The 15375-nt window shown below is 34.8% G+C and overlaps 1 protein-coding gene across 2 annotated transcripts in view; it reads right to left on the reverse strand.

Moving 5' to 3' along the window:
- Nucleotides 1-3014: 3014 nt before the first annotated feature.
- The window catches only part of LOC102608172 (metacaspase-1-like), a 68173-nt gene continuing 55812 nt past the window's right edge, over nt 3015-15375 (reverse strand). The window contains exons 1-3 of one of the 2 annotated variants that reach the window (XR_008050835.1): nt 12618-12756; nt 12324-12447; nt 3015-3157 (exon numbers count right to left, since the gene is read on the reverse strand). Coding sequence is in view for 1 of the 2 variants with exons in the window: in XM_052431749.1 (XP_052287709.1) it covers nt 3038-3157 (120 nt within the window). In the remaining variant the exon portion in view is untranslated. Of the gene's footprint in view, nt 3158-12323; nt 12448-12617; nt 12757-15375 lie in introns of those variants that run through there. The other variant, XM_052431749.1, reaches the window with a different exon arrangement.

Below are 15375 nucleotides of genomic sequence, written 5' to 3' on the forward strand. Positions count from 1 at the left end.
AAGCCCAATCAGTTTCAAACCTTGAGAAGATGGTGGGACAACTTGCTTCTTCAGTTCAAACTGTTGAGAAAGGCAAGTTTTCAAGTCAACCAGTGCCTAATCATAAAGGAGTGCATGAAGTAAGTACCAATTCACCACAGCAGCACGGAGAGGTCAAAGCTGTCATGACCTTGCGAAAATGGAAAGAAGTTGACAACAAAGTAAAGATGCTAATGACGAAAACAAATCAAATTGTACCTGTAAATGTTGAAGACTCACCACCGGAGGAGAAAGAAGAAACCGACCCATGAGAATATGTTCCTAAAGCTCCTTTTCCTTAGAGGATAGCTAAAGGAAAGAAGGGAAAATCCACAGGTGAGATTCTTGAAATCTTCAAACAGGTAAGTGTTAACATCCCTTTATTTGATGCTATAAAATAAGTGCCATCTTATGCCAAGTTTTTTAAAGACCTTTGTACTAAAAAGAGAAACATTCACGTTCAAAAGAAGACCTTTTTAACAGAAAACGTTAGTTCTATACTTCAACACAAAATTCCTCTAAAAGACAAAGACCCAGGCTCCCCCATTATCTCATGTAATATAGGGAACTACACAATTGAGAATGCTTTGTTGGATTTAGGAACTTGTGTAAATCAATTGCCTTATTCAGTATTTGCGAAACTTGGACTGGGAGAATTACACCTAACTCCAGTGGTGTTACAGCTTGCAGATCGGTCCACGAAAATACCTCGTGGTATTGTAGAGGATGTGCTTATCCAGGTAGACAAGTTTTATTTTCATGTTGATTTCATTGTAATTGACACTCAACTAATCCAGGATTCAAGGAAGCACATCCCCATTATTCTAGGCTGACATTTCTCGGCAACTGTCGATGCTCACATTCAATGCAAGACTGGAAATATGCAATTGTCCTTCGGCAACATGACTATGGAGCTAAACATTTTCAATATTGTCAAACAACCTCACAATGCAGATGATGGAATTGTTGATGTGGATTTAATAGAAACAATAGTTGATAATACAAACATGTTTAACTCACTTTGGTTTGGATTTTGATATTGACAGATCTGTCAATTAGGTCAACGCCCTACTTGACTCAGCACCACCCATGGACACTAATAAATGGAAGTCAAGAGTTGAACAACTAGCACCATCTGAGAAGAAACTCATCCCATCATCAGAATCACTACCGAAACTTGAGCTCAAACCATTACCCAACACTCTAGAATATGGATTTTTTGGGAGAAGAAAGTACTCTGTCGGTAATCATCTCATCATCCCTAAATGACGAACAAAAAGATAAATTGTTGGATGTTTTAAAAGAGCACAAAGGAGCATTAGGATGGACCATAGCAGACATAAAAGGTATAAACCCAGTAGATTGCATGCATTACATTCATCTTGATGAAAATACTAAACCTACTAGGGAAATGCAACGTCGGTTAAATCCTAACATGAAAGAAGTTGTTAGAACTGAAGTCCTTAAGCTATTAGATACATGTATCATTTACCAAATTTCTGATAGTTCATGAGTCAGTCCTATGCAAGTTGTCCCTAAAAAGTCAGGAGTCACAGTAGTTACCAATACTGATAATGAATTTATACCCACTAGAGTGACTACAGGATGGCGTGTATGCATTGATTATAGCAAATTGAATTCTGTCACACGTAAAGATCATTTTCCTTTACCATTTATCGATCAAATGCTTGATAGATTAGCAGGCCATGAATTTTATTGCTTTCTAGATGGCTACTCAGGATATAATCAAATTCTTATAGCACCAAAAGATCAAGAGAAAACCACTTTCACTTAGCCTTTTGGCACTTTTGCATATAGGAGAATGCCATTTGGATTATGTAATGCACCTTCTACATTTCAGCGATACATGTTGAGCATTTTTTATGATATGGTTGAACGATTTCTTGAAGTCTTTATGGATGACTTTTCTGTCTTTGGTGACTCGTTTGATCAATATTTACATCATCTAACACTAGTTCTGCAGAGATGTATCGAGAAGAACTTAGTCTTAAATAGGGAGAAGTGTCATTTTATGGTAAAACAAGGTATTGTTCTCGGTCACATCATTTCGAGCAAAGGTATTGAGGGTGCCAAAGCCAAGGTGGGTCTCATTTCTAATCTTCTTCCACCCAAAACAGTCAGAGAAGTAAGATCTTTCCTTGGGCATGTTGGTTTTTATATTGAAAATATTTACTTGCATATATGATTCAGATTCTCCTCCGTGGGTTATTTGAAACGAATCATAGAATACTCAAATTAGTGCTTGGGTGAATGAGAAATCTGACCTCAAATAGCGCCACTGATTTGAAAATATGAAGAAAAAAATCTCACATTGGATTTTAACTAACTAATACCCTTTCTTGAAACCTATTGGCTTCCAAGTTCACTTGCAAAACACACGAAAATTCAAGTGATTTTTTATTCTTCTTTGCAAATATTCTCTAGCTTTAAGCTTTAGTATGATAGAGTTCAAACATTTATTTGATGTTCGCTGGAATAGTAAGGTTATGCTACCAGCGCTATTCGAATCTGATGTATCATGGGAGACAAACACCAATATAATTCAAGCACCGTTGTGTCGGTGCCAAATTTGTTTTAAGGACATTGTATCCTTATAGGCCTCGAAAATAGTGGTTTTGTCTTATTACATATTGTTGAACAATATGTTATATCTTTGTTGTTTCAATTTATTTATTTATTATTATTATTATATAATTGTTATAAGTATATAAGAGGCTTATTAGTAGGCTTAAGTAGTGCACTAGAAAAGTTTAGTCACAAACACTATATACATTGCCTAAGAGTCTAGGTTTTAAGCAAAATTATTACGATCCTTCCAATATTTTTTAGGAACCTAGCCGATGTATTTTTTCACATAAAATGGACATTCTTATATCATTTGCTAATTTATAATAATATACCAACAAGAAGATGTAAAGAAATAGAGATTAACCGTTAAACAAGAAATAATTAATTAAGAATATAAATACCTGTAATTTAACCGTTTCATCATAAAGAACTAAAGATGGAATAATATAGTGCATGGCATTAAGCAACGGCCATAAGTCGAGCCTGGTTCATTTTGCACAGCTTGTATGAAGCTCGAAGTCATGACACCCGTCACTTTGCCTGTAAAAGCCTGCTTACACAGTAAATTCCAGCCATCCCGTGAAATTACTAATGATATGTCATTTATGCTCCTTTCTACCAAGAGTTTTGGTTCGCTCACGTGGGATACAATGTGAACTGATTTGAGACAATTGAAAAATAAAAAAGCACGGATACTTAATTTTTTTTTTAACAATTATCGTTAGTTATGATATTCGAAATTGAAATATAAGATTTCCAGTACTAATATCTATTAGAAAAGAAAATTAATTTTTTTTATTTCTTTGTATTGTTTGCCATAAATAATGATTTCATTTATGTTTTTTTTTTCAAACCAAAGGAAAATTTTGTCAAAATTGAATAAGTGTCAAAGTTACATCAGAGTTCGATAAAATGGACTCCCCTTAGACCTGAAATGGGAGGTAGGATGTAATAAACCCGCCATATACTTTGGAGATTAGGTAGAAAAGAGAGATGGTCTAATATGAACCTTTTTAGAGAATCTAATTGTTGGGAAAATATGCTCTTTAAAAGCATATGTGTTTATTTAATTGTAATAAATATTTTTTTTATGAATAAAATTAATGAGGTATTTTATTCAAATATCTTAATTGCATTAATATTTATATTAAAGTCCATTTAATCATATTATATGTATTTATGTGATCACCATGTGGATTCACAGAAGACATAAATACAAGTTATCTTATGATTAAATAAATTTAGTTCGCAGTTGGTAAATAAAGTTGGGCACTTTATTTAGGTATAGACTGTAATGAATTCATTGAATGATTTGTCTTAATCATGTATGAATTTATTGATGTAGTACGACTACATTGAACAGGATCACATATGAGATTTAATTAACCTTGAAATGACTGTCAGACTTATTAAATCTCATAGGCATTGATTTTACTGTAATCTTAATCTTGAGTTAGTTATGATTTCATGATTGTAATTGTTATTCCATTTGAGTTACCAATGGGCACGACACATAATTGTGGCAAGATTACTCGGTATCTTGGTGGGAGCAATTATGAGTATTGAAGTTATGGATTAACAATATAGAATTTGTACAACACATCTCTATAGAAAAAGCAAGTAACGTGAGTTTTGTTTTTAATTATTTGGAGCCTAGGGTTTTCACTAAAGTAGATATAAAAGGCTTATTTTCCCTAAAGAAAAGTCAGAGCAGCCACTTTATACAGATCAGAGAAAAAGATTTTTCTCTCTATTGTTGAGAGAAATTTTTTCTCGTGCTAGTTGCTTTGGTAGTGATAAAGGCGCCCACACGTCAAGTGCAGATCAAACTTGAGTCATAACCTGGAAGATCATTGGTGACAGTTCATGATCGAACAAGCGTGGTGGTGACAGATCGTGATCTAACAGGCGTGGTGGTGACGGATCGTGATCTGGGAGCCTAAATCACTTCAACGGAAAAATCCAAATCAGATTTACAAGGTACGATTTCTAGATTACAAATTCTTATATATTATATGAGAGCGATCTTAAAAAGGTTTTATAAAATATTTAAAAACCTAATTTTTTCCAACAATTGGTATCAGAGCCATCTCATAGTAATATATAAGAATTTCGTATGAAATTAATCTTGATATTTATGTATTAGAGTGGCACAATTTATTCAGATGTATATTATTTGTTTAATATATGAATAAAGCATGTTTATGGGTTGTCTTAATTCATGGTTAGATTTTTCGTTGTATTTTTTCTTTGGATATGTAACAAGAGGGGTGGTTTTTTATCATCATGTTTCTCTCTTGATTTATTTTACTGTTATAGAATTTTTGTAAGCCAAAATTGTCCTAGGAAATTTGTAAATCAATCACGGGCGGCATATCAAAGCGACGGAGGCCAAAAATTTCGACAGCGACCACCGACCAGCCAACGTGCGGTACACGCTGGAAGCGCATGCTGGCAGTGCACGCAGCAGGCAGCACACGCTGCCAGCAGTGCGCGCAGCAAACGGTGCGCGCGGCCAGCCTGGCTAGCGGCGCGTGCAGCAGCGGCGTGCGCAGGGTTGGTTTATTTCCGGCGTATCGGCAACGGCAAACTCGGCGTTGATGGCGGCTATCCGTTGAGAAAGGTCTAAACAATGGTCGTTTGTGGAGATGGCGGCTGGGGAAGAAGAAAGAAAGAAAAATATGATTTTAGGGTTTAATAGTTTTTATCATGGAGGTCCCTATGGTTTCATAATTTTTTCTTCGAGCAGAAATGTTTAAATTTTTTGCATTTAAGTCCAAAAACAGTTTTGGGCTTAATGAATCCTAGTTTTAGGACCAATTTCAATAGGGCTTAATGGATTAAAATGCATAGATAAAATTGAATACACTAAATTTATTTTTGGTCCAAAAGTTTTATTTTAATAAATTTATTTATTTCCTTTTCAAAATTAAAATTGGACCAATTATAAATTTAAAAGCCCAATTTCCCCTAGTCCATTAACAAAGACAAGCTTATGAAAAGATGGACATTGACAAGAAGCCCAATGAAGATTAAGCTTAAGGTTAATGTATTTTTTCATTATTAGGAAAGCCATGAATTAAGATTATTTAATTATTTTTCTATATGTTATGTTTTGGATAATAACATGCCATGATAACATGTCATATAGAATAGGTAGTGTCACTCTATGCATAATGATACATGTCATTCATTAATAATGAATCTCATTATATTGTTTGAAATTTGCACATGCTTAATAATAGTTGATATCATCTAGATAATATTATAGAAAGCATGCAATTAACAATATGTATGTTTTAAAAAGGAAAAACCAATTTTAAAATATTGAGTGGGAGAGGGAAAATTAAAGATAATTTTCCTACGGGCTCCATTGTTAGTTCAATAATAAAATTATATATATACCTCGACTTCATGATACGGTGATGCTCCCTACGGAGGGTATATATATTAGATATTTTATTTGATGAACTTCTTCAAAGATAAAATTGAAATATTTTTCAATCGATTGTTCGCCCCAACGGTGAATATTGATATGAAAAATACGTAAATTGAAACAATGGTTATACACTCAACTAAAATTTGTTATTAACCTTCCCAACGAAGCTCTGTTAATAAATTTAGGCCCAAAAGGATAACGATAATTATTTATCATGTCTCTACATGAAAGTAAATAATCTAATGGATAATTGGGTCTAGTAAGTGTAGACATGACTTCCCCAATGGATAGCTTGTCAAAGCGGTACTAGATTATCGTTACAATAAATTAAAATGCATTTATGGTTTTTTTGTATTTTTGTCATTTGTTGTGAATATTGTTTCAAAGTATTTATGCATGTCTATTTTTTTTTTTTTTGAAAAAAATGTCTTCCATCAACCCATTATTAACTATCCTTGTTAAAAATGAACTCACTGGCGAAAAGTATTTAGATTGGAAATGCAATCTATTTAATATTCTCATTGCTAAGGGCTGCAAATATGTGTTGACCCAGCCTTGTCCTCCTGAACCATCGTTATACGATTATAGAAATCAGAGGGAGCCTTATGAGAAATGGTGCGAAGCTAACAAAATGGCTAAGTGCTATATATTGGCTTCGATTTCTGTGGAACTGCATAAGAAGCATTGGAGCATGGAAACAGCCACTGAAATAATGGCTAGTCTTCATAAGATGTTTGGGCAAAATACTCATTTTACTAGAGAAGCAGCATTAAAACGTATTACAGATACTAAGATGGAAGAGGGCACAAAAGTTCATGATCATGTCCTCAAAATGATGGACTATTTGAATGAGGTAGAGATTCATGGTCTTCAAATCAATGATAAATCAAAGATTAATATGGTGATTGAATCTTTACCTGATACATTCAAAGAGTTTAAGGTCAGTTATATCTTAAACAATAAAGATATGACCTTAATTGAATTAATGCACGAACTACATGCTATAGAAGAATTTTATCATAGCAGAAAACTTCCTGAAAAAGGATTCTCTTCAAGGCTTAAGTCGAAAGACAAGAATGAGCAAGCAAGAGTTGGGATCGGCAAACTGTCCACTAAAAAAAGTGGCAAGCCAAAAGGCAAGTGTTACAAATGTGGACAGAAGGGTCACTGGAAGAAAGATTGTCCTAAGATTATTAAAATCAGACATAGGAAATCTTTAAGCTTCCTAATTAGTTCAGATTTCTATTGATTCATACAATAATGAATTATGAGATAACTAATCTTATTTGTAATTCATTTATTTGGTTTTCAGGAAACCAAGAGATTAAGTGAAGAAAGCTTCAAACAGCAGTTGAGGACATGCTAGTTTATATCAATTGAAAGGCTAGATCAATTTTACAAGACCTAAAGTTTTGATATTTGTCTTTATTTTTCCAAATATTAGAGGAATTTAATTTCGGTGACTTATTTTCATAAACAGGAGTACACTGTTATTTTTTGATCCTCTGTTTATTATTTATTTTGGTTATTTATAAAGACAATTTATATCATATAAGTCCATTGATCTATTCAAAGCAAGATATAATGATAAAGAGTATATGCATTTATCTAAGAAAAGAAATGTTTCTTCAAACCAAAATCACCTCTGATATTTATGCTTAAGTCATATAAACTATAATAAGATTTTAAGAAAATGATTAATGATAGACTTGTTGGCCTATTAAGATTGATCATTGTAACTTTATAAATCTTATTTAGAAAAGGAATATGATGATGATGCTTGTATTTGATGATTTAGTGCATACAAATGTATACGGACTAATCAGTTTACATGTTATAAGAGGTTATAAGTATTCTATCAATCTTGTTGAAGAATATTCATTTTATTTATGTTTGTCTAAATGTGTCATGATTCCATTGCTTTTGAAATTCAAAAGAGTAGGTGGATAAGACAGAAGCAATTAGACAGGAACATAAAAGAACTTCGATATGATCGAAACAAAGAATGTCTCTATGGAGAATTCAAGCACTATTTGGTTGTCAATGAACACTATGATACAATAGTGTAATTAAATGGAGAAACAAGATTCTTTTGGATAAAACAAGATATATACTAAGTGGTTTATCATTTACCTTTTTGATTCCAGATACTAATATTTAAAACTACAAAGTTTATTGAACTTAGTTTCATCTATCTCGGTGTCTACTACTCCAAGAAATTATGAAAAAGTCACAAACATGGTTTGAGACACATTCGTATTTGGAGTTTACTAGTATTTCTACTAGAATCAAAGGTAGAGAAGATGGATTTCTGTTCAAAAGCTTGCATGTTTAAGGTATCTTAATGGAATAAGGGAAAGTCTGAATTATAGTCCTCAAGATAGGAATGTATTTATAGACATATTCTTTACTTTTTTTGAGGAAGACTATATAATGACTTATAACCTACGAGTAAGGTAAAACTAGAGAAATAAAAGAGATCAGGTTGATGCAGCTTTCAACACCTGTTATAGAACAGGAAGAACAACAACAATCGGCTGATCACCACAGGATTATCCTTGAACAACCATCACTTTTAGAACCTCGTCATAGTGGGAGGGTAACTAGGTTACCTGCGAGATACATGTTATTGAGAGAAACCTATACGACGATCTCAGTTGAACATGTATAAGATCCCACTAGTTACAACGAAGCTCTAATAGACAAAGATGTTGAATTTTGTAAAAAGGTCATGAATCAAGAAATGGAATCTATGTATTCCAATAAAGTCTGGGAACTTGTAGAGGCACCAAATGGGGTAAAACCTATAAGGTGCAAGTGAATCTACAAGATAAAAAGAGGAGTAGATGGAAGGGTGGAAACATTTAAAGCAAGATTAGCAGCCAAAGGGTTTACTCAGAAAGAAGGAATCGATTATGAGGAAACTTTTTCTGTGGTTGCTATGCTTAAATCCATCAGGATTCTGCTCTCCATTGCTGCAATGCTAGATTATGAAATTTGACAAATGGATGTTAAGATAGCCTTTCTTAACGGGCATCTTGAAGAAGACATCTACATGCATCAACCAGATGGATTCGTACAAAAGGCCAAGAACACATGGTATGTAAGTTGCAGAAATCCATTTATGGATTAAAGCAAGCATCCCGGTCATGGAACATCAGATTTGATCAAGAGATTAAATCGCTTGGATTCATTCAGAACATTGATGAATCATGTGTGTACAAGAAAATTCAAGAAAAATCTGTAACCTTCCTAATTCTTTATGTAGACGATATTCTCCTAATTGGAAACAATATAGGAGTATTGACTACAATAAAGAGTTGGTTAGCGAAACAATTTGATATAAAAGACTTGGGAGAGGCAAGTTATATTCTTGGTATCAAGTTATTACGAGACCGGAAGAATAAAACTTTAGCCTTGTCTCAAGCGGTCTATATCGATAAGATATTGGCTAGATTTAGCATGGAAAATTCCAAGACTGGTTTATTACTATTTAGACATGGAATTACATTCTCTAAGGATCAATCACCTAAAACATCTGAAGAGATAGAGAGAATGAGACGAGTTCCCTATGCAGAAGCTGGGGAAGTCTCATGTATGTCATGCTTTGCACTAGGCCAGACGTCTGTTTTGCGGTATGGATGGTTTACAGATATCAATTTAATCTTGAACCTCAATACTGGAATGCAGTCGAGCATATTATAAAGTATCTGAAAAGAACTAAAAATTATATGCTTGTGTATTCTGGTGACGAACTCATTCCAGTGGGTTATACTGATTCTGACTTTATGTCAGATAAGGATTCCAGAAAATCAACTTCCGGCTATGTGTTTACATTAGGAAGTGGAGCTATTAGTTGGAGGAGTGTGAAACAATCTTGTATCGCAGACTCCACAACTGAAGCTGAATATGTGGCTGCATCCGAAGCTGCAAGAGAAGCTGTATGGCTCCGCAAGTTCCTACAAGATCTTGAGGTGGTACCTGCTGTAACTGCACCCCTTAAACTATTTTACAATAATAGTGGTGGGGTAGCTCAATCTAAGGAACCAAGGAACCACAAGAAACAAAAACATATTGAGAGGAAGTATCATCTTATAAGGGAATAGTGTAGAAAGGTTATATGACAGTACCCCAAATGGCATTAGATGCTAAATGACAGATCTTATTACAATGGCCATTACAGGGAAACCTTTATAACCTGTACTTAGAGCTCTAGAGCATGTGCAATATGCCAGATATGCTTTAAGAGCTAAGTGGGAGATTGTTGGGAAAATATGCTCTTTAAAAGCATATGTGTTTATTTAATTGTAATAAATATTTTTTTCTGATTAATAAAATTAATGAGGTATTTTATTCAAATATCTTAATTGCATTAATATTTATATTAAAGTTCATTTAATCATATTATATGTATTTATTTAATCACCATGTGGATTCACAGAAGACATAAATACAAGTTATCTTATGATTAAATAAATTTAGTTCGCAGTTGATAAATAAAGTTGGGCACTTTATTTAAGTATAGACTGTAATGAATTCATTGAATGATTTGTCTTAATCATGTATGAATTTATTGATGTAGTACGACTACGTTGAACAGGATCACATATGAGATTTAATTAACCTTGAAATGACTGTCAGACTTATTAAATCTCATAGACATTGATTTTACTGTAATCTTAATCTTGAGTTAGTTATGATTTCATGATTGTAATTGTTATTCAATTTGAGTTACCAATGGGCACGACACATAATTGTGGCAAGATTACCCGGTATCTTGGTGAGAGCAATTATGAGTATTGAAGTTATGGATTAACAATATAGAATTTGTACAACACATCTCTTGATGGGTTTTCGGCACTTGATCATAGAATTCTTTGGCCAGAGTGTGTAAACATATTTAGTATGTTAAAAATGATCATTAGAGAAAACCAGTAAGTATCAAGGAATAAGATGTTATTAAATTGATTGGACAGTTGAGATATCAATTTAATTAACGATGTGGTACAAAGGATTGTGCAGTAAAGAAATCAATGTGGCTTGGGACGAATTATTATTCGAGCATACAATTATGGAAGTCAGTTCCTATCTTTTAGTGGAGTAGATTTGGAATTTAATAATTGGGCTAGTTTAATTACAAGCCTAATCATTGTAGCCACTATTGTATGTTCCCAAATGATCCCCGGGTTAGCTCATTTAATTGACTGCACCACTACTGGATTAATAAGCAAGATAACTAGCTATTTGGGTCAAAAGCCTAAATATATCATTTAGTGGGAGGCTCCATTTAATTAGCTTGTGTGTAAGGGTCCTTATGTTATTTTACAAGGTGGGTCCTCTATAGAAAAAGCAAGTAACGTGAGTTTTGTTTTTAATTATTTGGAGCCTAGGGTTTTCACTAAAGGGAGATATAAAAGGTTTATTTTCTCTAAAGAAAAGTCGGAGCAGCCACTTTATACAGATCAGAGAAAAATATTTTTCTCTCTATTGTTGAGAGAAAAATTTTCTCGTGCTAGTTGCTTTGGTAGTGATAAAGGCGCCCACACGTCAAGTGCATATCAAACCTGAGTCATAACCTGGAAGATCATTGGTGGTTCGTTATCTAACAAGCGTGGTGGTGACGGATCATGATCTAACAGGCGTGGTGGTGACGGATCGTGATCTGGGACCCTAAATCACTTCAACGGAAAAATCCAAATCGAATTTACAAGGTACGATTTCTAGATTACAAATTGTTATATATTATATGAGAGCGATCTTAAAAAGGTTTTATAAAAAATTTAAAAACCTAATTTTTTCCAACAATAATAACAACTAATGAATTTCTACAACACAATGATACTACTGAAGTCGTGGCATAAGAACTTTAAGAACTTAATTAGGTGACCTCAAGTTACAAGGATCCTAATTCGGCAAATGACAAATTGCATACGAAAATGACCATTAGCAAACAACAACTGTTCTGCTAGAATAATTTGTCAAATGCAATCGTTGATTAAAAAAAAAAAGAGAGAGAATGGGCCATTTATTTCAGTTAATGAAACTGATATAAATACAAACTCTTAAACAAATTACTGCCTCACCAAATTACTGTTGGATTGATTTTCACATGAATTCACTTTATTAACTATATATATTAAAATTTTATATTTTAACTAACTATTAGTGTATTGCCACATCCATTTCTAGATATAATTTATACAAGAATTTCTATCCTTATGATTGCTCAATTAAATATTTAAGGGAAAAAGAAGGGTATAAAATTCTTGGCGCTCACCGAAGCACTTGCTGAGGTTTGATGATCATCACAAGCACTAAAGGATATGGCTATCCCGCCGCTTGTTCCATTTTTACGAACAGCTGCTGGAGATCTCTGATATTCCCGTTGGTAGTGTCCTTCCCTACTCACATACATTTAAAGATTTACTAGAATTCTAAGAAAAATAATAAATTAATAAAACATTAATCATAAAGTGAAGTATAATTAACCTGTTAATTATCCTGTACATAAAGAGTAGGTCAAGTACAGTTCCACTAAAACAAGTATCAATGACAGCATGAAGTTTCACACCACGGGGCAGCGGCCTCACAATTGTGGCGTTAATTTCATCATCAATTATAGGGCCCTCCGTTTCAAAATCAATAGGACAAATCGCTTCATCGAACCCATCAATCTCATCGAGGTTATAGTCCTTTTGCCTTAATCCATGAAAAATAATGAGTCTCCAGGTTGGCAATCCTGGACTAGCCATTTCATCGCTGATCGCATGTTATGTTTTGTGGGGATCATTCCGGGATTCCTCTCATGTTCTGCATAATCATATGAACTAAGATCATGATTCAAAAGCTGTCGTTTGTTTTTTTCATCTGAACTCTAAATGTATGTGAACGTATAAATCAAAGATATGTTTAATTTTATATATACTTTTTACATATGAATGTAACATGGGAGAAAAGTTGTTTTCACATATTTATTATTGAAAATAATTTTAGGAGGGAAAGATAAAGTTTTATAAAGTAGATATTATCGTTTTTCATGAAAATAATATTAAATGCATTCAGATTAAGGGCTAGTTTGGGATTGTAGTGACCGGCACCAGTGTCTATGCGACCAATTGCTGGAATGGGCCTTTGGAATTTTGAGGGCAAGAGCTGGAGTTTGATGGATAGTATGGGAACAGTAGTGTCAAGGGACAGTAACTGTTGGTGGAAAATTACTTGGGACTGATCACTGTCTGAATCATCAGAAGAATTCTGTAGTGAGAACACTGTTTCATCATTGGGTTCATCTTGTTCAGAGAAGTAGGATTCCAGTTCATCCTTTTCTAGAGAGTAATCAGTAGTGCCTTGAAGATGCTCAACTAGCCGAATATATTTTTTCCTTTTGTTGGGACAATCTTTGGCGTAATGGCCTTTTCTCTTGCAGATGAAACATCTGCTTGATTTTCTCCGTTTAAAGTCTCTGGAAGAAAATGAATTCTTTCTAAAGAATCTGTAAGGCTTTCTGGATCTACAAGGTCTGGATGAAAATTCTAGATTTTTGAATTTCCGAAAATGCCTTTTCTTCTTAGAACTGCATCACAATCCTTTTTCTTCTGACATTTGATCTGCAAATAAGGCTTTTTGCAAGCACTTTGGAATGGTTCTTTATCTTTCAACAGTTCTTTGAAAAACTGTTTCTGCTCACAAAGTTTGTCAAGACAAGTTTTGGCAAGCTGAAAGATTTTTCCAAGAGAGATGTTGTCAAGAATAAGATTGGATGCCGTGAGTTGCTGCTGTATGTCTGGTTGGAGTTCTTCTGGTAGGGAGGCCAGAAAGACATGCTTTAATGTCAGCTCATTGAATCCATTAAGCTTATAGAACAGCAGGGACATTCGTTTGTAATGGAAATCAAGATCCTTAGCATTGAGGGAACATCATTTCATGTTGAGATAGTCCCAGCGTGCAGCTTCAAAAACTACAGAAGGGTCTCCAAGGAATTGATCATGGTGAACCGCAAGAGCACTTGAGACTTCTGGTAAATCAACAAACTGTAATTGGCGGTAGCACCCTAAAGAATCAAACCAATCTCTTAGAGCACCCATAAAATGAGTAGCAAATTCTCTAAGGACTGATTGAGTTGTGGCACCTGGCCGTAGCATTTGGAGGTCAATCCAGGTGGACATTTCATTAAGTCGGTCTCACCATTTATGAGATGGAAGATCATCAAATGTGAACCATGGGCCATTCGATGATTTTTGACTTGTAGAACTGGTCTGGGCTTGAGCGGGAGGGGGTTGGTTTGTGGCAGAAGATTCAGGCATTTCTTCTTCAACTTCGGAGGGAATATCAACATATGGTTCTGTATGAGAAGTTTGGCCTTAGGTAGGTTGGTCAGGTTGAGCCATCAAGATTCTAGTGATATCAACATATGACATTTCAGAGTCGCTGGTGGATGTTGAAGATTCTGTATCAGTTTCGGTATGGCTATCAGAAACAGCTAGATTTGAATAAGAAGTTTGGTCATCTGAAGAAGATGAGTGGTCGACTTAGTGGGCACTAAACTGTTGCATGGGTTCTTTATCCTTGGATTGGATCGGAGGTTGGGATAGAGGGGCTGATGGAGGAGCTGGCGGTGATGCCGGCGTATAACCAGGAGAGGGTTGGCCAGGGATGGAAATAGATGAAGGATGAATTGGGACAGGTCGCGGTGGTGGTCTAGGCTTTGGTTTTGGTTTAGGTGGTGGTTGTAAAGGGTGGTCTCTAAAAAGAGTATGAGTCATGCCAAATAACTTGGAAGGATCATACTGTTTGATCGGGGAAAGCATAGAGGCAAATGGGTGATAAGTTGGACCGATGGAAGGGATAGGAGGAGATGTGGTAAAAATGGTAGGTCTTTGTTTTTCAGATTCAATCTGATCAAGCTCAGCTTTTAAGCATCTGATTTCCCTTTCTTTTTGGTCAAATTCTGGGCCATAGTAGCGCTGGGCAAGCATAGTTCGTAACTCAGAATCGGAATCGAGTGGATCTGCTGCATCTGTGCAGCAATGGAGTCAACTTTTGTCTCAAGTTGTTCAGTTCGCAAACTGATTTTGTCAACTTTGGAATTGATATGCAACAAAGTATCATTCTGTGCTCTGGCATTTTGGGTTTGCCAGTTGAGGACTGATTCAAAAGGTTTGGGAGGTTCAAGGTGGCCAGATGAGGTAATTGGTGAAGGGACAAAGGGTTTGGACACAACATTTCGGTGGGAGTCGGTGTGAGTTTCTAAAGGAGGAAAGGAAGAAGAGTAATCTGAAGAGGTGGAAGAAAACATCATACAAGCTAGTGGTTGGGCAATAGGTGGTGAA

This window comes from Citrus sinensis, chromosome 8 (genome assembly GCF_022201045.2).
Source record: "Citrus sinensis cultivar Valencia sweet orange chromosome 8, DVS_A1.0, whole genome shotgun sequence".
NCBI lineage: Eukaryota > Viridiplantae > Streptophyta > Magnoliopsida > Sapindales > Rutaceae > Citrus > Citrus sinensis.